Raw genomic sequence first — 21,937 nt, forward strand, 5'->3', positions numbered from 1 at the left:
AGCCGAGGCCGTCACGTCCCGAACGTCGGGAGGCTGGCCATCGCTCTGTGACGTCACGAGGCCCCGCCCCCGCTGCCCTGCTATCCCCCGCGACACGCGCCATTTTGTCTCCAGTGTCTCGTTTGCAGTCGGTTGTGTAGAGGGAAGCCTCTGGGTCCGTAGGCGTGAGGAAGGGAACAGCATCTATTGTCTGTGTTTGACTCCGTAGTTTGGTCCGAGGCCTCCCGGAGTTTTCCCGGGGCAGTCGGCAGAAGCCGCCGCGACCGCCCCGCCCCTCCCCTCCGTCCCCGGGACCGGGAGGGACCCAGCCCGCGTCACGCCCCTCGGCGCTCGCCTTTCCCTTCTCTGTCGTTGCGTCCGCATCGCGCCCCCGGAATCAGACGGTGCCCCATAGATGGCCAGCTTTCCCTCGAGGGTCAACGAGAAAGAGATCGGTGAGGAATGGGACGATGGGTGAGGGTTGCTGGTGAGCGCGCGGGGGCTGCGGAGAGGCAGAGGCTCGGGAGGAAGCGTCTCTGAGTGTGAGGAAGAACAGTGAGCCGGGGCCAAGCCCTGGAGCGAAGAGAAAGGAAGCGGCCCTGCGGGTGGGTGTCGCCGAGGGTAAGTGGGATCTGCATTGATGCGGCGCCTGCTGTGCGCCTGGCACGGAGGGAGGCGGTGCGCGGATATTAGAGGCAAAGAGAACCTGGGCGCCGAGTGGCGAGGGTTGCAATGATTGTGTGGCCGGAGATGGACACGCTTCCCCGGGGATCACCCCCCCCCCACCCCCAGTTTTCTCATCGGCGGTCCGCGCAGGGCCATTCTTCTGGATTTCTTCTGGCTAAGGGGCTGGGGCGTCGAGTGGGCAGGGGAGGGCTGGGCAAGTCTCCAGGACTCTTAAAAAAGTTTCCGGTGGGGAAAAGTAAACTTGTGTGATCTGAACTGTTATGAAACGATGGGTCTTCGTGTATACCAACAATTATAAGGAGAAATGCAGCCGAAGAGGTGCCATCAGCCTGGAAAAAGCAGTATTTAAAAAAATGGCATGGCGTTAAGAAAGGCAGCGGCTCTGGGGAGGAGACTCAGTTATCTCTCACACTCAGAGGAGCAGGGTGGTTGGGTGGAGTGACCGGAGAAAAGCTGATCTACAGAAGAGAAGACTCTTGAAAAGGCTGCCTAGAAACTGGCTTAGTGGCCAGTCCTGCCAAGCAGAAGATAGGCCAATAGATGTTGAAGGTCCTGCGTCAGGACCTACCCACTGACTCAGTAGAAAGCACCTCACATTATTTAAATTCTCTCTCAAGGTAATATAACTGGAACAGCTTTGGGGCGAGTTGCGGGTGCTGTGCATTGATTGTTATGCTTATAAACCCTGAACTTATCAAGTGATGTTATACACCTTATTTAAATACATACAGTTTTGGGGACTTCCCTGGCGGTGCAGTGGTGAGGACTGGGTGCTTTCACTGCGGGTGCCCGGGTTGGATCCCTGGTCGGGGAACTAAGGTCCCGCAAGCCGCGCGGCATGGACAAAAAAATATAGATAGGTAGATAGATAGACAGTTTTTATTTAAAAAAAAAATAAAATAGATTTAGCATCTCCTCATCCCTCCCCAGAGCCCAATACTGTGTGTTAATTAAATGAAACTTGGAGGGAGCTACTGAGCAGAGAGCCTTTGCATTTTCTTGTTCTTCAACTAAACGTGTGCCTTTATTGAATCCTTGGAGGAGGTTTTCTAGAGAAAGGGAGAAGCTGAAGTATCCAAAAGGCCCTGTATCCTGTATGTGGGTGAATTTTTATATCTAGAGACAGCTATCTTAGAGTTCTGGACTTTTGCTCTCTTAGAGATAAGGTTGAATGGCAGGTTAGGAGGGGACTTTAACCCTGGTTTTAATGACTATTTTAAACATACAGAGAAAACAAAATTCATGTCCAATTTTTATTTTAACTGTGGAACATAGAACTCAGAAGTTCTTATTCTCAATTCAGTGCTATTTTTTTTTTCCTACTCACAGCAGTATTGCAGATGAGTGATCTGCCTTTCATTTATCTGTATTTTATTTCATCTTGATGAATCATTTTGAAAACTTTCCAGTCCTCTCTTCTAAGGGATGGATAGAGGTTCTTAGCATACCTGCATAAGGTAGAACCATGCACTAAATAGCTTTTTTAATTAAAAAAAAAAAAATTTTTTTTTTTGCGTATGTGTCTCAGTGTTATTTCCTGGATATAATATAAAGTTACTATATAACTATATAAAGTTACTATATAGTATAAAGTTGCTATATTTAAAAGAACTTTGGCCTTTTGTAAGTTTTTGTTTTAAACTCCAGGTTTTTGTTTCTTTGTTTCATTTTTTAAAATATCATTTGAATACAAAGTTAAACACTAATACCTCTGCCTTGCTTTGTATCTATCAGTAAGGACTAACATTTTTTCTTGGGTATTAATTATAGCTGTTTGGTTTCTCAAGTAAGTACTGAAAGAGGAGGCAAGATTCCATGAATGATTAAAGAAGTCTCTGTGACAGGGAGTTACTGCCTAGAGCTACTGCCCTCTTTCACAAGGTTCTGCCACAGATCCTCCCTTTCTAGTTATGAAATTGCAGGGAGGAATGTGAAGAAGGAGCTGAATCTGGTTTGCTTGGTTGAGCAGTGACTCAGATGATGTGTTACTACTGTGCGGATATTAATAATATTAATAACTTGTATCTAATGGCCAAGTTCCCACGGCAGGCAGCTTTTCCCTTATACAAGGTCATTAAATCATAGTATCTTAGGATACTAACATTCAGTAGTTGCAGGTAGTATATAAAGGTTTAATTAAAATTTTTTCTTCATTATAAACCTTGTGCTAGTTTATAATAGTGTACCAGTAAGTATTTAAATGAGTGTTTAAATTATTTGATTAAAATGAAGTGATCATTTTATATGCCTGTTAACAAGCAAAGAAACACAAGGTAATTATTAATTCAGTACTTGTATTTATTTGGCAGTATTTTTTTAGGGTGGCCCTATTTCTTGAAAAAAAAAATATATTCGAGAGTAGATTAGCTTATTATTTCGTGGTCTTTGTTATCTGAACCAGTTTTTTAGTTAATTTATTACCACCCTTTACACAAGAGGAGTTTTGTGATTGTGGTCAAGGTGAAAGAAGAAAAATACAGAGTGATCCTAAAATACAGATTTAAAAAAAATGAGTCTTCTGTAGGAAAGTTAGTCTTGCTTATGCTTGCTAAAGGAGAAATGAGTTCTAGTCTAATTTACCAGATGTTTTTGAAGTTGAATGCAAGGGCCAGTCCTCTATTTTTTGAGATGGAAGTTATATAAGTATACTCATCTAGTTTAATCAGGGGCTTTCTCTTTTTAAGATAATGCTTGCATTTTTCAGTAGAATTTTAAAACTTGCTTCCCTTATTTGTGAACTTTGATTTTCTTTTTCTCCTAAAATTTGTGGATTTTAAAAGATAGATGTGGTTATAGAAACCCATGTTTAAAAAAAAAAAAAGATTTAGGCAGGGGTTGCAAATTCAGGGGCGAGGCACATAAATGAAAGACTGTGGGCTTGGAGGAATATAGGGGACATGGAGCAGCAAGCCCTTTCAAAAATCATTTGTATGTGACTGTTTTGTTTTTGGTTTTTTTTGGCCGCGCCGTGCGGCTTGTGGGATCCTAGTTCCCCAACCAGGGATTGAACCCGGGCCCTCGGTAGTGAAAGCCCAGAATCCTAACCACCAGGCCACCCCCTCATTTGTATATTTAAAAAATCATTCTACAGGCATAAGAGTGTCACCGGTTTGTGAATTTTGTATTAAAGTCATGTGATACAAGTGGGGCAGGGGTAGGTGGGGGGTTCTGCTTTGATTAAACCACGCTTGAAGTATTGTGTTTGGTTGAAAAAGTTCCACTTTTTTGAGGGCCGTTACTAACTGGAGTTTATCCAGAAAAGTATGAAGGTGTAGGTGGAGAATGGACTTGAAACCATGTAATCTAAGGGATGATTGAAAACTCTCCAGATTTTATCCTGGTGAAAAGATTTAGTTGCTGATGTCATGGCCGTCTTCAATATATGAATGTCACGTGAGAGCAGGATCAGGCTTATTCTTTTAGATCAGACCCAGTACTGAGTGGGTGGAGTGTCACGGGGGAAGATTTTGAGTCATCAAAAGGAAATTTTCTAATAATTTCAGCTGTGCCAAAATAGGTGCATATTTATACTTATGAATATCATAGGAAAACAGATTTCAGTTTTCCTTTGTTTCACTTTTTAAACCATAATCTCATTGTTAATGTATCAAAGAACTGGGCAAGGAAATATTTATTTATTTATTAATTATTGTTTTTAATATTTATTTATTTTTATTTTATTTATTCGATTGCACCAGGTCTTAGTTGCAGCAGGCAGGCTCCTTAGTTGCGGCTCACCAGCTCCTTAGTTGTGGCATGCGAACTCTTAGTTGCAGCATGCGTGTGGGATCTAGTTCCCTGACCAAGGATCGAACCCAGGCCCCCTGCATTGGGAGCACAGAGTCTTATCCACTGCGCCACCAGGGAAGTCCCAAGGAAATATTTAAATCGCTTAAGAATGGGAGCTTATACATGTGCTTTCATATTCGTCCAATAAATATTTTCTGAGCCCCTGTCACATGCCAGGTGCTACAATCCCTGTTGGTGGAGCACGCGTGGAGACTGGAAGTGTCACTGAATGAATACATTTTTGGGGTTTGTGTATATATATCTGCTCTTGCAATAGGAGTATATGTGGTTCTCATTTGAACTGCAGTATGTAGAATATATTGAAGTTTAGTTGTTGGAAACTTTAAGCCCAAAACATAAAAGTAGACCATAGAGTTGAACACGCAACAGATCACAAAATAGATAATAGGGAAACTAAACCGAAGGTGACTTATAACTAAAAAGGAAGAGTAGCAAAATTTGAAATCAAGACAGACCCAAGACAGCAGTGGTGATAGACTGATTAAGATCCTTTCCCTGGTGGCGCAGTGGTTAAGAATCTGCCTGCCAATGCAGGGGACACCGGTTCGAGCCCTGGTCCTGGAAGATTCCACATGCCGCGGAGAAACTAAGCCCGTGAGCCACAACTACCGAGTCTGCGCTGTAGGGCCCGCGAGCCACAACTACTGAAGCGCACGCGCCTAGAGCCTGTGCTCTGCAACAAGAGAAGCCACCACAAGGAGAAGCCCGCGCACCACATCGAAGAGTAGCCCCTGCTTGCCGCAACTAGAGAAAGCCCAATGCGCAGCAGCAACGAAGACCCAACGCAGCCAAAAAAAAAAAAAAAAGATCCTTTTCCAGAATTGAGGAAATAGCAGCCGCGTTTGCATCTGCACATGTACAATAGGAACTTGTTGATTATCCTTCTTGTTAAAGGCAGAAGAAGAATTCTCTGTACACTCTAATATGCCAGTTTAGTTATTTTATTTTATTTTAAAAGTAAATTTATTTATTTATTTATTTTTGGCTGCTACTCTTTGTTGCGGCGCGCGGGCTTCTTCATTGCGTTGGCTTTTGTTGTTGCAGAGCACGGGCTCTAGGCACGCGGGCTTCAGTAGCTGTGGCGCGCAGGCTCAGTAGTTGTGGCACACGGGCTCAGTAGCTGTGGCTCGTGGGCTCTAGAGCACAGGCTCAGTAGTTGTGGCGCATGGGCTTAGTTGCTCCGCTGCATATGGGAATCTTCCCAGACCAGGGATTGAACCCCTGTCCCCCGCATTGGCAGGCGGATTCTTAACCACTGCGCCACCAGGGAAGTCCCTATAGTGCTTCCTTTGAGTAATGATATAAAACTTTATTTTATAGTGGTTTATGGTTTTTGAAAGCTACAAACTTTTTGGAAGATACTTTTCCTGCAGAGCAACTTCAGTTTCTTGCATTTTAAATGTTAGTAATTTGAGGAAAACATAAGGCAGTGCAAAAGTCAGGACTTCAGTAATTGCTAGCCCTGATTGATCATTACATTATTGTTATTTGACCAGTTTGTTTTTTTTGAAACTTTCTTAAAAAGCTCTTGATTTGGGAAATTTTAGGAAAATCACTTTATCAAAACTTAAAGATGTTTATTCTCATTACGGGGTCTTCACACCACACATCTCCCCTCAAAGGGTAGAATGCAGAACTCATTGTACCTTGTCTACATAGAAAAAGGAAAAACTCAGTGGAGCTGAGTGGATCCCAAAGTAATATGGATGCAGTCTCAAATTCATTGTTGGTTATATATGATATCCTATATTTTTTATTTTTCCTTTTAGTGAGATCACGTACTATAGGTGAACTTTTAGCTCCTGCGGCTCCTTTTGACAAGAAATGTGGTCGTGAAAATTGGACTGTTGCTTTTGCTCCAGATGGTTCATACTTTGCTTGGTCACAAGGACATCGTGCAGTAAAGCTTGTTCCGTGGTCCCAGTGCCTTAAGAACTTGTAAGACTGTTTTCTTTTTTGTATTTTGTATCTATCTGTTTGTAGAATTTATTTTTTTCTCTGTGTGGAATAATAAGATTATTTTGATATTTAAGTTTTTTCCTTTGGAGACTGTTGTAAATGCATTTTACTCATAAGCTGAATATATTTGTTGGAAAATTTGTGGGAAGAATTGTCTGGCCTTATATATCATAGAATACTTTCTCAGATACTTCGGTGTCTTTAAATTTTTCTTTTCCATATATCAAAAGGCAGGTTAATTGTGCCTTGGTAGTGCAATTTCTAAAATGTATCTACTAAATTTAATCTTTCCCTGCTTTTTGTGTTTAGTTCACCTTTATGGTTTTTGTCATTAATGTCCTTATTACGTATTACTTTAGGTCTAGAACGTATGGGAAACTACTGATTATTATGGGGTTTAAGATAGTTTTCTGGTGTCAGCTTCACAATATCTTAATGTTCTCAGAATTTTTTGTTTTTGTTTTTGTTTTTTGCTTGTTTATACTTTTGGGTTAATTAAAGGAGTCCTAATTGAGATAGGATTTCTATATCAATAAGGATATATTAAAACAAATTTGAAAATTTGAAATGAATAAATTATAAATTGCTTTATTGTTGAACTTTTTCTCAGACACTGAGGATTTCTTTTAGTCTGAATTTATTTGGTCATGCCCATGTAGCTTGTAGCAACTTTTCCTCTTCCCATCTGTAAGGATTCTGTTGTTATTCAGTATCACTATAATAATATTGAAGTTATTTTAACAAACACTTATCATTATTTAGTATTCACATGAATCCAGAGTAAATAATAACTAGATTTCAATCTGACCTTTTTTTCTACCCAGTCTCTTGCATGGCACCAAGAATATCACCAATTCAAGCAGTTTAAGATTGTCAAGACAAAACAGTGATGGTGGTCAAAAAAATAAGCCTCGTGAACATATTATAGACTGTGGCGATATAGTCTGGAGTCTTGCTTTTGGATCTTCAGTTCCAGAAAAACAGAGTCGCTGTGTAAACATAGAATGGCATCGATTCAGATTTGGACAAGATCAGCTACTCCTTGCCACAGGGTTAAACAATGGGCGTATCAAAATATGGGATGTATATACAGGTATGGAGTCATAGTTTTGAAAGCAAACCTGATTATCTTGTGATGCAAGCATAGCTCATAGGCACTGGAAGAATACATAATTTGAGGAGTTTAACTCACAGAGAAGCAAGAATTGATGCTATGAATGTATCTTTATATTTGGTCTAAATAGCATCTTCAGCTCACAGTTTTAATTTAGGAAAATAGAGTTCATATTGCTTGATCACTCTTCAGAGAATATTATAGTAGGAAGGGCACGTCTAAGGAATGTTTAGTTAATTATCACTTATAAACTGGTAATTTAGTTTATGACTCAAATCGCAAGGTGTTTTCTTATATACTTTTTCAATGATTGATAGCTCAGAGGCTTTCAAGGTAAATGTGGTTTTCAACAATCATTATCTAACCTCTGGAAAGTTTTAATGACATTTTATCTAAAGTTTAACCAGATAGGTTGAGAAGTTAAATTCTTTGGGCAATTAAAAGTAAATGTGTTGTGGGAATTCGCTGGCGGTCCAGTGGTTAGGACTGCAGGGGACATGGGTTCGATATCCGGTCAGGAAACTAAGATCCCGCAAGCCATGCAGCACGGCCAAAATAAAATAAATTTTAAAAAAGTAAATGTGTTATTCACTACCTAAAATAGTTTCTGGCTGATAGTATGTACTCCAAAATTTAAAAGATTTTTTTAAATGAGCATTAAAATTATGTACATTAGAATACAGCAAGTGATACTAACACTGAGTGGGGATAATGAGTCAGTAAATTTGATTGAATTCTGGGAAAACATTTAAGGTAAGCACATTGCTTTTCATAGAAAAACAAAACTATAATATTAGATGAATAAAGTACCTTTTTTTCATCGAGATTATGTTGAAAAATTTAGGCTGTTCTGGATAACGTGTATCTTTGGGGGAGTTTGACAGTCCATTCGTAGTCTAGGCCAAGTAAAAGAAAAGGAAAATTTTGATTTTGTATTTTAAAATCATACTATACAAAGGTGTTTAAATGATGTAGATTTTCTTGATATTAAATTGACTTGATCCAGGAGTTTGTTCACATTTCAGGAATTCCCTTTTAATTTTTCTAATTTAGGCTTTGGTATCTTGGAAATAATCCATTTTAAAACAATGTAAATAGTGAATCTTTAAAGATAATAGTAAAGGCACTAGTAAATAAGTCATTTTACACTTGGTAAACTAAGGAGGTACCCAGATATTTCTATTCTTTTTTTTTTTTTTAATGGTGATCTCAACCCTATTTTTTTAATATGGAAGCTGATTAAAATTATTAACATTGTCTCTTTCCCACCTTCCATTGCATTTAGGAAAACTCCTCCTTAACTTGGTAGATCATACTGAAGTGGTCAGAGATTTAACTTTTGCTCCAGATGGGAGCTTGATCCTGGTGTCAGCTTCAAGAGACAAAACTCTGAGAGTGTGGGACCTGAAAGATGATGGTATGTCTTTCTTTCTAGGCTGTGGAAAAGAATTAGTTTCTGGATATTACTACTGAGAGGTATTACGAACACTTGGGGCATTTGACATTAAAAGTGACATGATCAAAGTTTCCTTTTCTCTGCTTAGTCCTTTGGTCCCTTTCCCTGTACAGATCAAACAAAATCATAAATGTGACCCAGAATAGGAGCCAGCAGTTACTCTAAGTAAACAATCTGATATTACTCAGAAACTAACTACACATATCTGTATCAACTATTTGAGGACAGAATCTGGATCAGTCTTAGGGTTTTATTTGAACTGGTCTGTGTTTTATTTCCTTTATATTGGGGAGGATTTAAATTCCTTCATTTGCTTAGTGAAAATTTAAGTAGATCTTGACCTAACAAAAGATATAACTTAGTAATTAATAAAATGTAAATTCAAACATGATTTATACACCAGAATTTATAGGATGTAAATACTAATCATAATAATAAGTTGGATAGTTTAAGTAAGAATTATAAAAAGGAAGAGATTTGCCCTCCAATGTAGTAAAAGGAATATCAGTGTCAAGTTTTAGCTTTTTCGGAAACACTGATAATTGTGATCCTTTTACAAAGTTTTGGAGAGTCTACCTTGTTTGAGAAGACCTGAGATGAGCATCTCTTCCCCCTTCTTAGCCTCTGATGAAAGAGTTTATAGTTTTAACTAAAACCATATATTTAATTAAGATCTGCTAGTGCTCTACCAGCCTCAAGCTGGAAGTTGACAGGCTTGTTTGGGGAAATATAGCTTATATTGAATGTAGTAGAAAACAGACCCCTCAGATTTGGAGACTTGTTTCAGCTTATGGGTAATAACCATTGCCTGATAGAATAATACACTAATATTATTACCAAACTATGTGGCACCTCTTCTGCATTGATCAATTCTCTGATTGCTCAGCTATTGAGGGGTGAAGGGATCCCAATAGTTAAAACATTTGAAAATTAAATTTTATTTTCTTTCTCATATCATATGGAATTTGCTCTCTCAACATACTTTCAGTTGTAAGTCAGCCGACCTTTTCTTAAAGGGCCAGATGGTGAATATTTTAGGCTTGCGGACCACGCTATCTCTGCAGTAGTTACTCCACTCTGCTGTCACAACAATGGGCAGGCTTGTGTTCCAGTAAAACTTAGGTACAAAAATAAGCAACTGTTGTATATTGCCAACCCCTGTAATAGATTAATCACTGCCTCTGTAGAAGTTTGTGATTCTGTGATTCTGCCATTTTTGAAATGCTACTTATTTGAAGTAGATTCTAGGGTTAACCCAGGTATTTTCCTTTTGTTCAGGAAACATGATGAAAGTATTGAGGGGCCATCAGAACTGGGTGTACAGCTGTGCATTCTCTCCTGACTCTTCTATGCTGTGTTCAGTGGGAGCCAGTAAAGCAGTATGTGTCAAAGTTCTTGTATACTTACTGTGAATTGGATTATAATAATATGTGCATAATCATTTTAAATCTAAGTAACCTATTAAGTCTGTGCTCGGTGTCTTGATTATCTTAAATGTGTTATTTCATGATGGGGGAGAATTTGCATGAGGGAAATATTAAATAAGTATAGTTATTGATTGTAAAGTGAGAAATTGGATTGTTTTAGTTAGAGATGATATTCATAAAATGAGGGTTATGTCAATTTTATATTTTCTCAGATCTAGGAGAGTTTATGTGCTATAGAAGAGATCTAGTCCAAATGTTAAGACATTCCCTTGCTAATTATTTTCTTCTCTGTTGTTCTATTTTTTTTTTTTTTTGGTCCAGTTTGCTGTTCAAAAAGTTTTAAGTCCCAGCTGGTCCTGGACATTTAACTGAAAAAAAGTAACTTAAAAATCTAATAAGAATAAAAATAACAGTCATGTATGTCCTGGAGTAAATTTCATCTAAACTTGATATGATCTGTCTCGCATAGCATACCTGTAGACAGATTAAGTATAAAGTGACTCTTAAGAGGGTTATGCTTATTGATGAACCCTCCTTTAGTTAGTTGTCTACCAGCTCTGAGTTAGTATAGTTAAAGAGATCTTATTAGCTTCAGGTATTTATGAAAATGGTTGAAGTCCAAATACATGTGATGATCACAATACACTTTGAATTAATGGGGGGTGGGAGGCTGGTTAAAATGCATTTTATTTAGCCAAGAAGTGTGTTAAAATGATAGTTGCAAATGTTGGCAGTTTAGAAAAAAATATTCAGTTCTTTAAAAATCATAAGAAGAGCAAAGCTAGATGTTGACATTGCTATTTTAGGCTGTGTGTTTTCCATATGCTTCTTGCTTTCCCTGTCACAGGTGGTGGCAGCAATATTGGTGTGATTGAGGTTATGCTGGCACCACTCGCACACAGGCGCACAATGGTGTTAGCTGGGCAGAAAGAGTGGCATCTCTGGCTACCGGGCTGGGGGCGACCTTTACCATAGGATGAAGTAACCTTGCATTCGGCTGCAAGGTGTACTGTACGTACACAGGTGCTGGTCGATGTCCACTTTCTGCTTTTCTTTCTTTCTTTTTTTCTTTTTAAAAATAATTTTCCCCACAGTGAAACCAACTGACTCCTCCGATGTAATTGATCTTCCAGTCTGGTGGAATTGGGAGTCTAACATGTGAAACCAATTTAATGTAATGTAGTTGGCTTTCAAATGGTTTCTCTGTGCTATTTTTTGGAATTCTTTGAGATACTAGAGATACCTTAAGTCTTTGATCCAATTTAAAATTTGTATTTATTTTTCTTTGGAAATAATATATTGTGTCTGTGCAGAAAAACATAGCAAAAAGGATTGCTTTACTCCAAGAGGAGGAGAGTTTGTCTTATTAGGATTGTCATAAACCTCCAAGCTCACGTTTAATATAACAGATGGAAGTAAACATTAGAATCCTGTTTAGAGCTATTCTGCACAGTATAACTACTGATCTTTAGAATCTAAAACTATGTGTGAACTTGTACTAAAGTGATTTAAATGTTTTATACTTAAAATGACTAATGATTGTGGTTGGTTTGGGAAAAATAAGATTGGCAAATCTTGATTCACAGAAATGTTGTTAATTGTATTATTTTCGTAAATTAGCATTTTCATTTTATAATGTGGTTTAACATCCTTGTTGTTTGCCAAAGAAATTTCATTTGGCTGTGAAAAATTCTCTTTGCTTGCAGTATCTGTTTCTCTTCCTAGGCTCACGTTGGTGACCCAAGCCTATTGTAAACAAGTGATTATCTCAAAGGGAGATGCCAATGGAGTAACAATTTGTTAACCTTATATTTTCTGTCTGTATATTTTTTAAAAATTTGGTAGTTTCTGGAAAAAAAAAAAAGAAGGGGGTTTGTAGTACTTAACCCTATTTATTTCTGTATATTTTAGTTAATTAGTTTTTGGAATAAATGGATGTCAGTATAACTTTGTGGTTAAATTGCATTGCCTTTTTTGTGTTTAGGCTTATTTTTAAATTAACATTTAACAGAAACATTTGAAATAGAATTTGCATGTTTACTTTAATTAACTTAAAAACTGATTTTAATCTTTGACTATGACACTGAGCATATTCTTTCATAATTATTCATAATTTATAATGTTTAATTTAATGTAATCTTAATTAAATTTAGCAGTTTTAGTTTAAGATGTGCCATTTTGTCCTCTGCATGTCTGAATGAAGCTATAACATTTGCCTTTTTTGCAGGTTTTCCTTTGGAATATGGATAAATATACCATGATACGGAAACTAGAAGGACATCACCATGATGTTGTAGCTTGTGACTTTTCTCCTGATGGAGCATTACTGGCTACGGCATCTTATGATACTCGAGTTTATATCTGGGATCCACACACTGGAGACATTCTGATGGAATTTGGGTGGGTACAGCATGAATTATTTTAGTCTGTAATTCATCTCTACTATCAGTATAGCTTTTAAGAAGTCATGGGGATGATTAGAATCATTAACATGTGAAATCTAAAATTACAGTCTGTCATAATTTAAAATTTCGGTATCATTTAGGCCCTTTAATAATGCGTCTAAATTCTACAAATAAATTTGACTTTCTTGATAACAGATCTTGTTATTGTTACTTAACAGTACATGACTCTGTAGAAGTGGTAATTATATTTAGAGTTTCGTGTTGGGGAAACATAGTTAAAACTAAAGTTGGACTTAGTCTTAAACCACTCTGTAAGAAGGAGATTAGTAATTGGGTTTAATCGCTTCATTTAAAGTGGATAGACTAGCTCTGCTCAGTCTTCTCAGTTGTGTTTGTTAAGGCCACTTTAAACATTATTCCAAAGACTGATGTACTTTGTACCTGGGTAGTTTTGTTTCTTGAAGTGACTCTCATTTCCACTGAAAACATGTCTTTGACCTCAGGCACCTGTTTCCCCCACCCACTCCAATATTTGCTGGAGGAGCAAATGACCGATGGGTACGATCTGTCTCGTTTAGTCATGACGGACTGCATGTTGCAAGCCTTGCTGATGATAAGTAAGTGTGTGAATTACATCTTGACCTATTTATTATTGTAAAGATTTCCTTTCATTCTTCTACTTAATAAAAAACATTCTTAAGGATGAAAAATATGGCCTTTCTGCAGTTGGGTTTTAATGGCCCTTTTTCTAGACAAGACCTTGGGAGATGTTTATGTGTCGTAAAGAATATTGGCCTGAACAGTATTTATGTAAACTAAAGATAATGCGTGCCTTTCCCTGTGTTCTTTTGTTTGTTAACTGGTTCAGGCAAACTGGGTGCATTTTTAATTAACTTTTTAGCTCAGCTGACGGATTTTCTTAGTAATATCTTATAAAGGTTGAAACAGAAGGACATTTTCAAAGTGAAATAAATGATTAAAACAGAGTCATTTGTATCCACTGAAACTGAGACTATAAAGATGAAATGTCACATCAGTGAGATGTGCTGCTTATTGGTAAGGAGAAACTAGATGTAGCCATTCCATTTTCTCATACTTTTATCAATGTACGTGGATATAGCATTAAGCAATTTGGTCACATCAGTTCAGAAAGTGACTCATTACCATCTTTCTAGAATGTTAGCAAACGTACGGGGAGAGTTCTTTGTTTGCCAGCAGTCATTGTTTTCCTGTTTGTTCAGCTAGTTTCTGACTATCAGTTATCTGCTATTCCTAGACACACTCTACCTAGGTGAAAAGTTTCATAAACTTCTTGAAAAGAGTTAAACAGATCAGATACCGATTATATTTTAAGTGTAAGGAAGTAAGGAGAAAATTTCCGGTTGTGGGCATTACAGATCAGAACACTGGGAAGTGAAGGCAGCCATGCTTTATAGTCTCTCAGTGTGAATTAATCCAAATTACCAATTGGTATAAACTATAAAATCTTTTATAAAGCAAGTTCCAGTCATTGCTGCAGTGATTTGTGTGTGTGTGTGTTTGTGTGTATATTTTGTGACTCAGCACAGGGTGGCATTTCTTTCTGAATTTTAAAAGTTGCTTTTACCTTAAATTTCCTACTAGATAATCACTGGACGATTTATTTCCTTTCCAGAATGGTGAGGTTCTGGAGAATTGATGAGGATTATCCAGTGCAAGTTGCACCTTTGAGCAATGGTCTCTGCTGTGCCTTTTCTACTGATGGCAGTGTTTTAGCTGCTGGGTAAGTGATTTTTCTGTTTTCTTTTAAGAGGCAATTTAAGGAGGCTTTTAGTCAAAGCAGCCTGTATTTTATTGTCAGTAAATCTTCCATAAGGGCTCTTTATAATATTATTACTTTGTCATAGAGGGAGATCACTGGGCAGGTCTCCTTAATTAGGTTTTAATGTGCAGTTTGTGGCTCTAATTCACAGCCTTGGTGGTAGTTGTTTGAGCTGTGGGATGATGAAATACATGGATTTGTGTGACTGAGCTTGTGATTTGTTTGTTTCTGTCTAGGACACATGATGGAAGTGTGTATTTTTGGGCCACTCCAAGGCAAGTCCCTAGCCTCCAACATTTATGTCGCATGTCAATCCGGAGAGTGATGCCCACCCAAGAAGTCCAGGAGCTGCCGATTCCTTCCAAAGTTTTAGAGTTCCTCTCCTACCGTGTGTAGAGGATGCTGTCTTCCCTAGTGTTAGGGACTGACGACACACTTTACACAAGCCTCAAGCTTTGCTGACTTCAAGGTTCAGGAGATTTATTTAATTTGATACATTCTTGTATTGCATTTTGATCAGTTGAGCTTTTAAAATATTATTTATAGACCTTAGGAGAAATATTTCTGAACATATCAAATGTAAATTTTTTTCTAAAATGTAACTGTGAAAACATATACATACATGTATATATTTCGATATAAGCTGCTGTGTTTTGAATGGACCCTTCTGCTTTTCTAATTTTTAGTTCCAACATGTATATATTGCTTCAGTAGAGCCACACTATGTGTATCTTTGCTGTAAAGTGGAAGGAATTTTTTTTATTCTGGGACACTGAGTTAGATGGTAAATACTGACTTAAGAAAGCTGAATGCCTCATAACAAAATGTGTATTTGGTTGGGGGGTGGTCAGACAACTGGCCTTCAAGTAAAACAGCTTTTGTCTAGGGAAGGATTTTGTTTTCCTTAGGAGTGGCATCTGAGAGGTAGAATTTGAATGTCACATTATTAAATGAAAAATAGCCAGGATATAACCAGGAAAAAAGGGTGTCTTTTTTTTTTTTCCTAACTACTGCTGTGGGCCTTAATTTTGGAAAGCAGCTTGCTACTTTAACCCCTGTGGTATAAATAAAGTATTATAATAAATTTTAGTCAATTTGAAAAATCCATCTACTGCATTATTGCTAAATATTTTGTTGTTTGTACTAAGGGACAATTATTTTAAGACCATGGTGGGCTTATTTGCTTTTTGTTTATTTTTTACACATATCCTATGTTTCTGCAGGGGATAATATTGGTGACTTGCCAAAGAGAAGCAATACAATTAGCATATCTGCTTTTGCCTTCTGTTATTTATCTTACCTGCAGATACTAAGAATGTATGCATTATGTAAAATGCTTGATTATATATTTTTGTTGAGTTTTTTAATTAAAGACTTGTAAAAAAAAAAACAAACCACTATCTCAAATGTTTCTTAAATATGTTGGAAGCACCACAGGCAAATTAAATAAGAAGGGTAATGAAGAAACAGCACAACTGTAGAGCACTGCTTGAGAGTTAACGCTCCATGAATGCAACCACTTTTACTTGGTTTGTTCTTGGAGGGCTGCTGCAGAAATGCTCACTTTAAAATAACTACTGAGCAAAAGAAAATTATGATCTTTTAGGGGACCTAATAGGCTTATAGTAAACCTTTCTGGCTAAAGTAACCATAAGAAAAAAATCTAGTGGTGTGGGCCCCTTGAGGAGGCAAAATGAGGAAAACTTTTATTAGCTATGCGTACCCTTGAAGACTTGTCTCCACTGAGGAACTGTTTTGAAGTTCTTACAAGTTGCTCTTTTCGGGGTGTATATAGTTGTAGGTTATAAAGTTAGAAGCCAGTGGAAAATCTACCCAAGTTACTTCTTGAGAATCACCTGTATTTTAAAAAAGCATCTTATCTTTAAACCTGTTGTGATTTTTTTTTTTTCATTTTACTTTAATACATCTACTTTATAAAGCAGTAAGATACCAATACCCTTCACATCATTAAATTATTTACTCTCCAACCAACATATCCAATTAGGTAAAAATAGCATTTTGGGAAGATATGTTCTCTGAGAAAGCCAGAATTGCTTGCCATCTCCCCATGAAAACCATAGTGCAAGATGAAAGGAAGATTGCAGAATATAAATAGAAACATGCTTACATTTTCCGTATGTCTATCAGGAAGAAGTAATAGCAGGATGGTAATGCTTTAGACTGAGTGACCAAAGGAAGGTAGGGAAGACATGATTGGGATACTAACATGGGTCAGATTCTAGCTACATGATTTTAAAATGGTACTGCCGCTTTCTCTCATGTCATTTGGAGAACTGACAAGAGAGCCTTTATGTTCAGATTTCATTTCCTGTTTTAGGACCCCATAGGGGTGCCTGTGAACATAGGAAAATGCCTCTCACCCTCAGTAGCCAAGCAATCTTTTCACAACTTCAAGTGACTTTTACGACCTGTAACTTGATCTGAGGTTGGCAAATCTTAAACTTACGGTCCTTGAAATTCCCTGCCTGCTTGCAATTGAGGTAAATTTGGATTCGATTGGTTTGCCCTGCCTTCAGGGCAGCAAGACCAAAAAAGGCTGACTGCAACTGTAGCATGCTTATGGGTTGAAGCAGCATCTGACTGGTGCAGAGGACTTGGCTGTTGGCCAGCCAGTGCGAGGCTAAGAAAATACACAGAATGAGAAGTAAAACATTGTCTCATAAGCCAGAAGTCAGAGAGATGGTGAATCCAACCTCCAGATTAACCGGAATGGTTTGTGGGTGACAAACATTTTGTCCAAGTAATTCTGACCAAGTTCTGGCCTAAGACAATGCATTTTAACTATAGAATGTTTAGATAAAACACAAGCAATATCGACAGTAGAGGGACTTCCCTGGTTTCTCAGTGGTTAAGAATCCACCTGCCAGGGCTTTCCTGGTGGCGCAGTGGTTGAGAATCTGCCTGCCAATGCAGGGGACACGGGTTCGAGCCCTGGTCTGGGAAGATCCCACATGCCGCGGAGCAACTAGGCCCGTGAGCCACAACTACTGAGCCTGCGCGTCTGGAGCCTGTGCTCCACAGCAAGAGAGGCCGCGATAGTGAGGGGCCCGCGCACCGCGATGAAGAGTGGCCCCCGCTTGCTGCAACTAGAGAAAGCCCTCGCACAGAAACGACCCAACACATCCAAAAATTAATTAATTAATTAATTAAAAAAAAAAAAAGAATCCACCTGCCAATGCAGGGAACACGAATTCGAGCCCTGGTCCGGGGAGATCCCACATGCCACAGAGCAACTAAGCCCATGTGCCACAACTACTGAGCTTGCACTCCAGAGCCTGCAAGCCACAACTACTGAAGCCCGTGCGTCTAGAGCCCATGCTCCACAAGAGAAGCCACTGCAGTGAGAAGCCTGCACACCGCAATGAAGAGGAAAAAAAAAAAATACAACCCTAGGCTGTCAAAAAAAAAAATCTACAGTAGAGTGATATTTGGGTTTACTATTGTATGTTGGTTTCAAAATCATAGATAAAGCATCAGTTGGAGTACCGGTTTTTTTGGTGGTCCAGTGGTGAAGAATCCGCCTTCCAATGCAGGGCACGCGGGTTCGATCCCTGGTGGGGGAACTAAGATCCCACCTGCTGCCAGGACCCGGCACGCTCTGGAGCCTGTGCACCACAACTAGCGCGCCGCAACGAAAGATCCTGAGTGCCGCAACTAAGACCTGACTAAGCCAAAAATAAATATTTAAAACATTATAAATCCTTTGCCCTGAGAAATGAGAGCTGTTGGTAGTGACAGTAAAGTGCAACCAGGAGAAAGGTCATCATTACCACGGCTTATGTTTATGGTAAAATGTTTGGGAGGAATGAAGATCAGTTAGCAATCTCAACGTGCTCTTTCCTCTGTAAAGCTTGCCTTTAGCCAAAAGCAAAATGTCTGGTCTGAATCAAGTATAAAATGACCTATTTATATTACAGATGTTTGGGTAGCTTTGTGTGGTTATGATATGGCATTCTTAAAGGTTTAACAGTTGAGAAATCAGAAAATAAAAAAGATTGAATGAGGCTAGGATTGGGGAAGGAAAAATGATTTAATTCAATTTTGATGAACTCCAGCATTATTTTCCTTTTTAGAGACTGCAACTATGATTATCCTTGTGGTTTCTCTTTTAGAGATACGATAGAAATCGAGGAACTTTCTCTACCTGTGATACCACAGAGAAGTTGCTCTTCTGGTCTCTAAATAAACCCTAAACTTTGTTTAGGAAAATCTATAATACAGTGATGATGGTGATTTTTGTTGTTGTTTTGTTTTAAATGAGGCTGAAGCACTAATGGCTCTTTTTAAAAATTGTTCTCCAAAAACAAAGTGTGGACCATAGAAATCATCAAGTGTGGGTCAGGAATAAGATGAATGACCTGCAACGAAGATAGATGAAGTGGCGACTCCAATAAGTTTTGTGTATAAGTTTCGCAATTTTTGATTAATAATGAAATGTTCTTACAGAAAAAAAAAAATAAGGATGATGAATATTCAAAGATACCCGAGGGCTTCCCTGGTGGCGCAGTGGTTGAGAATCTGCCTGCCAATGCAGGGGACACGGGTTCGAGCCCTGGTTTGGGAAGATCCCACATGCCGCGGAGCAACTAGGCCCGTGAGCCACAACTACTGAGCCTGCGCGTCTGGAGCCTGTGCTCTGCAACAAGAGAGGCCGCGATAGTGAGAGGCCCGCGCACCGCGATGAAGAGTGGCCCCCACTTGTCGCAACTGGAGAAAGCCCTCGCACAGAAACGAAGACTCAACACGGCCAAAAATAAATAAATAAATAATTAATTAATTAAAAAAAAAAAAAGATACCCGAGAAAGATAATGATACGAAATAGAGCCAGGAACGAGGCTAGTATAAAATGGAAACCATAAAGACACATTTGCACTAGGTGAACATACAGATACCCATTTCTTTGTATTCCTCAACCATCTCCTTTCCTCTAAGACCCCCCTGCTAAGATGATTTGGCAGGAATTCTGTAGGTTTCGAGCTCCCTCTTCAGTGATATCAGTTGAGCTTAGAAACGGGAACTGTGGGCCAACTGCGCTGCAAGAGTCAGCAGCCCCCAATTCAAAGGCGTCCCCACCACCCCCTATTTTATGACACGAGCCTATTTCACTCAATTTCACGACATGCCCAAATCTTGTAGGTATGTGAGTTTATGACCTAGACGGTCTCTCTTTGGTGGTCACAGACAAGCTACCCCAACCCAGAGTGGTCTTGCCCCTTTCTTTCTTGAATTCCATCCATCTTAATTTCCACACCATTTGCTTGGCCTTTCAGACATGCCCTGTTGCTGGTTACTGCTTCTTAGGGGTTGGTGCCCCATTTAGAAATGCCTCACACTTAGTGCGGGCTCTCAGCGTTCTCCCACAGGGCTCTGCCCCTGGCTGGCATTTGGGTCACAGTGGCAGGTTGTTTGTGCCTTGGAAAGGAGAGACTGGCCCCTGATCAGCAGGCATGGAAGTACCCCTGGGTTGGGGAGTTGGGATGGGAGGCATAGCGCCAGCCCATCCAGCCTATGCTGCGTGGAGAGAGCAGTTCTCTCAGACTGGGTCATGATGTTCAACACATGGCGAAGACCCAGCCCTTCTAGGCTTGGCTGCATCTGGCCTCAGATCAGGAGGATGTTCGTATGGTAGGTTGGCCCAGTTTCTCACCCCACGGCCAGCTGCCCAGAGGACTTTGCAGAAGTGCGGGCTAAGGTGGCATCGCAAGAAAGACTTGGGTGATTGCTGGCTTGACTGCTTAATAGCATGTAGCTTCCGGAGTTTTGATATTTAAAAAATGCTGTAATAGTGCCTCTCCTCCATGAGTGGTGTTTAGCTTTATTTTCTGCACAGTGTCAGGTATGCGGTAGGCATTCACCATGTGTTACTACCATTTGTTGAGCGTTGGCTGTGTGCTCATTGCTATTCTTGGTGCTTCCCAATGACTCTGAAGTACTATTATCCCCGTTTTATAGCTATGGAGGTTCAGAGAGACCAACTCACTCCCCAAGGTCATACAGCTAAGAAATGAGATCCAGGATTTATTTATTTTATTTTAATAAATTTATTTATTTTATTTATTTTTGGCTGGGTTGGGTCTTCGTTGCTGCGTGCAGGCTTTCTCTAGTTGTGGAGAGCAGGGGCTACTCTTCGTTGCAGTGCGTGGGCTTCTCATTGCAGTGGCTTCTCTTGTTGCAGAGCACGGGCTCTAGGCGCACGGGTTTCAGTAGCTGTGGCATACCGGCTTAGTAGTTGTGGCTCACGGGCTCTAGAGCGCAGGCTCAGTAGTTGTGGTGCACGGGCTTAGTTGCTCCATGGCATGTGGGATCTTCCGGGACCAGGGCTCAAACCCGGGTCCCCTGCATTGGCAGGCAGATTCTTAACCACTGCGCCACCAGGGAAGCCCAACATCCAGGATTTAAATTCCAGTTACTCTGCCTCCAGAGCCCTGTCTTTCTCCAAACTGGCCATGAACAGACGCTAGACTTTAGGGAAGGTGCTCACTCAGTCAACCTCAGACTCCTAAGTTAGTCCCTGCCTGTGCTGCCACCCCCTGGGGTTAGCGCGGAGGTCAGGCTTAACCTCTCCAACACACTTCTCCTTTCCCTGGATCATGGAAAAAATGAACTAGAAGGAACGACTCCAAATATAATTTGGTGATTGAAACCCATGCAGACAAGAAAAATGATTGTTGAGCCCTGTGCTTTGCCCACTGCCTGGGGAAATTACACTGGACGTTGGTTAGTTTTTCTCCCCACACTGCTCTCCTTATGAACTTATCTCAAACAAGTAATTTTTATTGCCCACGGGAACAGTCCAACTCAGGCCAAAGCAGGAAGCAGTAAAGCAGTCACTAAAGGTGAGCAAGTCAGCTGACCTTGGGACTTCCCTGGTGGCGCACTGGTTAAGAATCCACCTGCCAATGCAAGGACACGGGTTCGAGCCCTGCTCCCGGAAGATCCCACATGCCATGGAGCAACTAAGCCCGTGCACCACAACTACTGAGCCTGCGCTCTAGAGCCCGCGTGCCACAACTACTGAGCCCGCGTGCCACAACTACTGAAGCCCAAGCGCCTAGAGCCCATGCTCCGCAACAAGAGAAGCCACTGCAATGAGAAGCCCGCGCACTGCAACGAAGAGTAGCCCCCGCTCGCCGCAACTAGAGAAAGCCTGCACGCAGCAACGAAGACTCAATGCAGCCAAAAATAAAAATAATAAATAAATAAATTTATATATATATTAAAAAAAGTCAGCTGACCTTAAAACTACTGGCTTTAAAGATCAATACCAGGTCAGGTTA

General features: G+C 39.8%; 1 protein-coding gene across 1 annotated transcript; it reads left to right on the top strand.

Annotated features, from left to right (window-relative positions):
- Window positions 1–105: 105 nt before the first annotated feature.
- On the top strand, window positions 106–15,912 carry WSB1 (WD repeat and SOCS box containing 1). The gene is made up of 9 exons (XM_068531872.1): window positions 106–434; window positions 6,246–6,414; window positions 7,260–7,528; window positions 8,835–8,966; window positions 10,284–10,384; window positions 12,660–12,832; window positions 13,341–13,454; window positions 14,492–14,599; window positions 14,875–15,912. Exons 1-9 carry the CDS (start codon window positions 395–397, stop codon window positions 15,032–15,034), a joined length of 1,266 nt encoding a protein of 421 aa, XP_068387973.1. The 5' UTR covers window positions 106–394; the 3' UTR covers window positions 15,035–15,912.
- Window positions 15,913–21,937: the final 6,025 nt, after the last annotated feature.

This window comes from Eschrichtius robustus, chromosome 20 (assembly GCF_028021215.1).
Source record: "Eschrichtius robustus isolate mEscRob2 chromosome 20, mEscRob2.pri, whole genome shotgun sequence".
Classification (NCBI taxonomy): Eukaryota; Metazoa; Chordata; class Mammalia; order Artiodactyla; family Eschrichtiidae; genus Eschrichtius; species Eschrichtius robustus.

Bases quoted from the DNA above. Each gene is read 5' to 3' on its own strand.
- WSB1 (XM_068531872.1), top strand. From the start codon at position 395: ATGGCCAGCTTTCCCTCGAGGGTCAACGAGAAAGAGATCG. The intron at 12,833-13,340 runs GTGGGTACAGCA...CTTTGACCTCAG, and splicing joins GACATTCTGATGGAATTTGG to GCACCTGTTTCCCCCACCCA. The intron at 13,455-14,491 runs GTAAGTGTGTGA...TTTCCTTTCCAG, and splicing joins GCAAGCCTTGCTGATGATAA to AATGGTGAGGTTCTGGAGAA.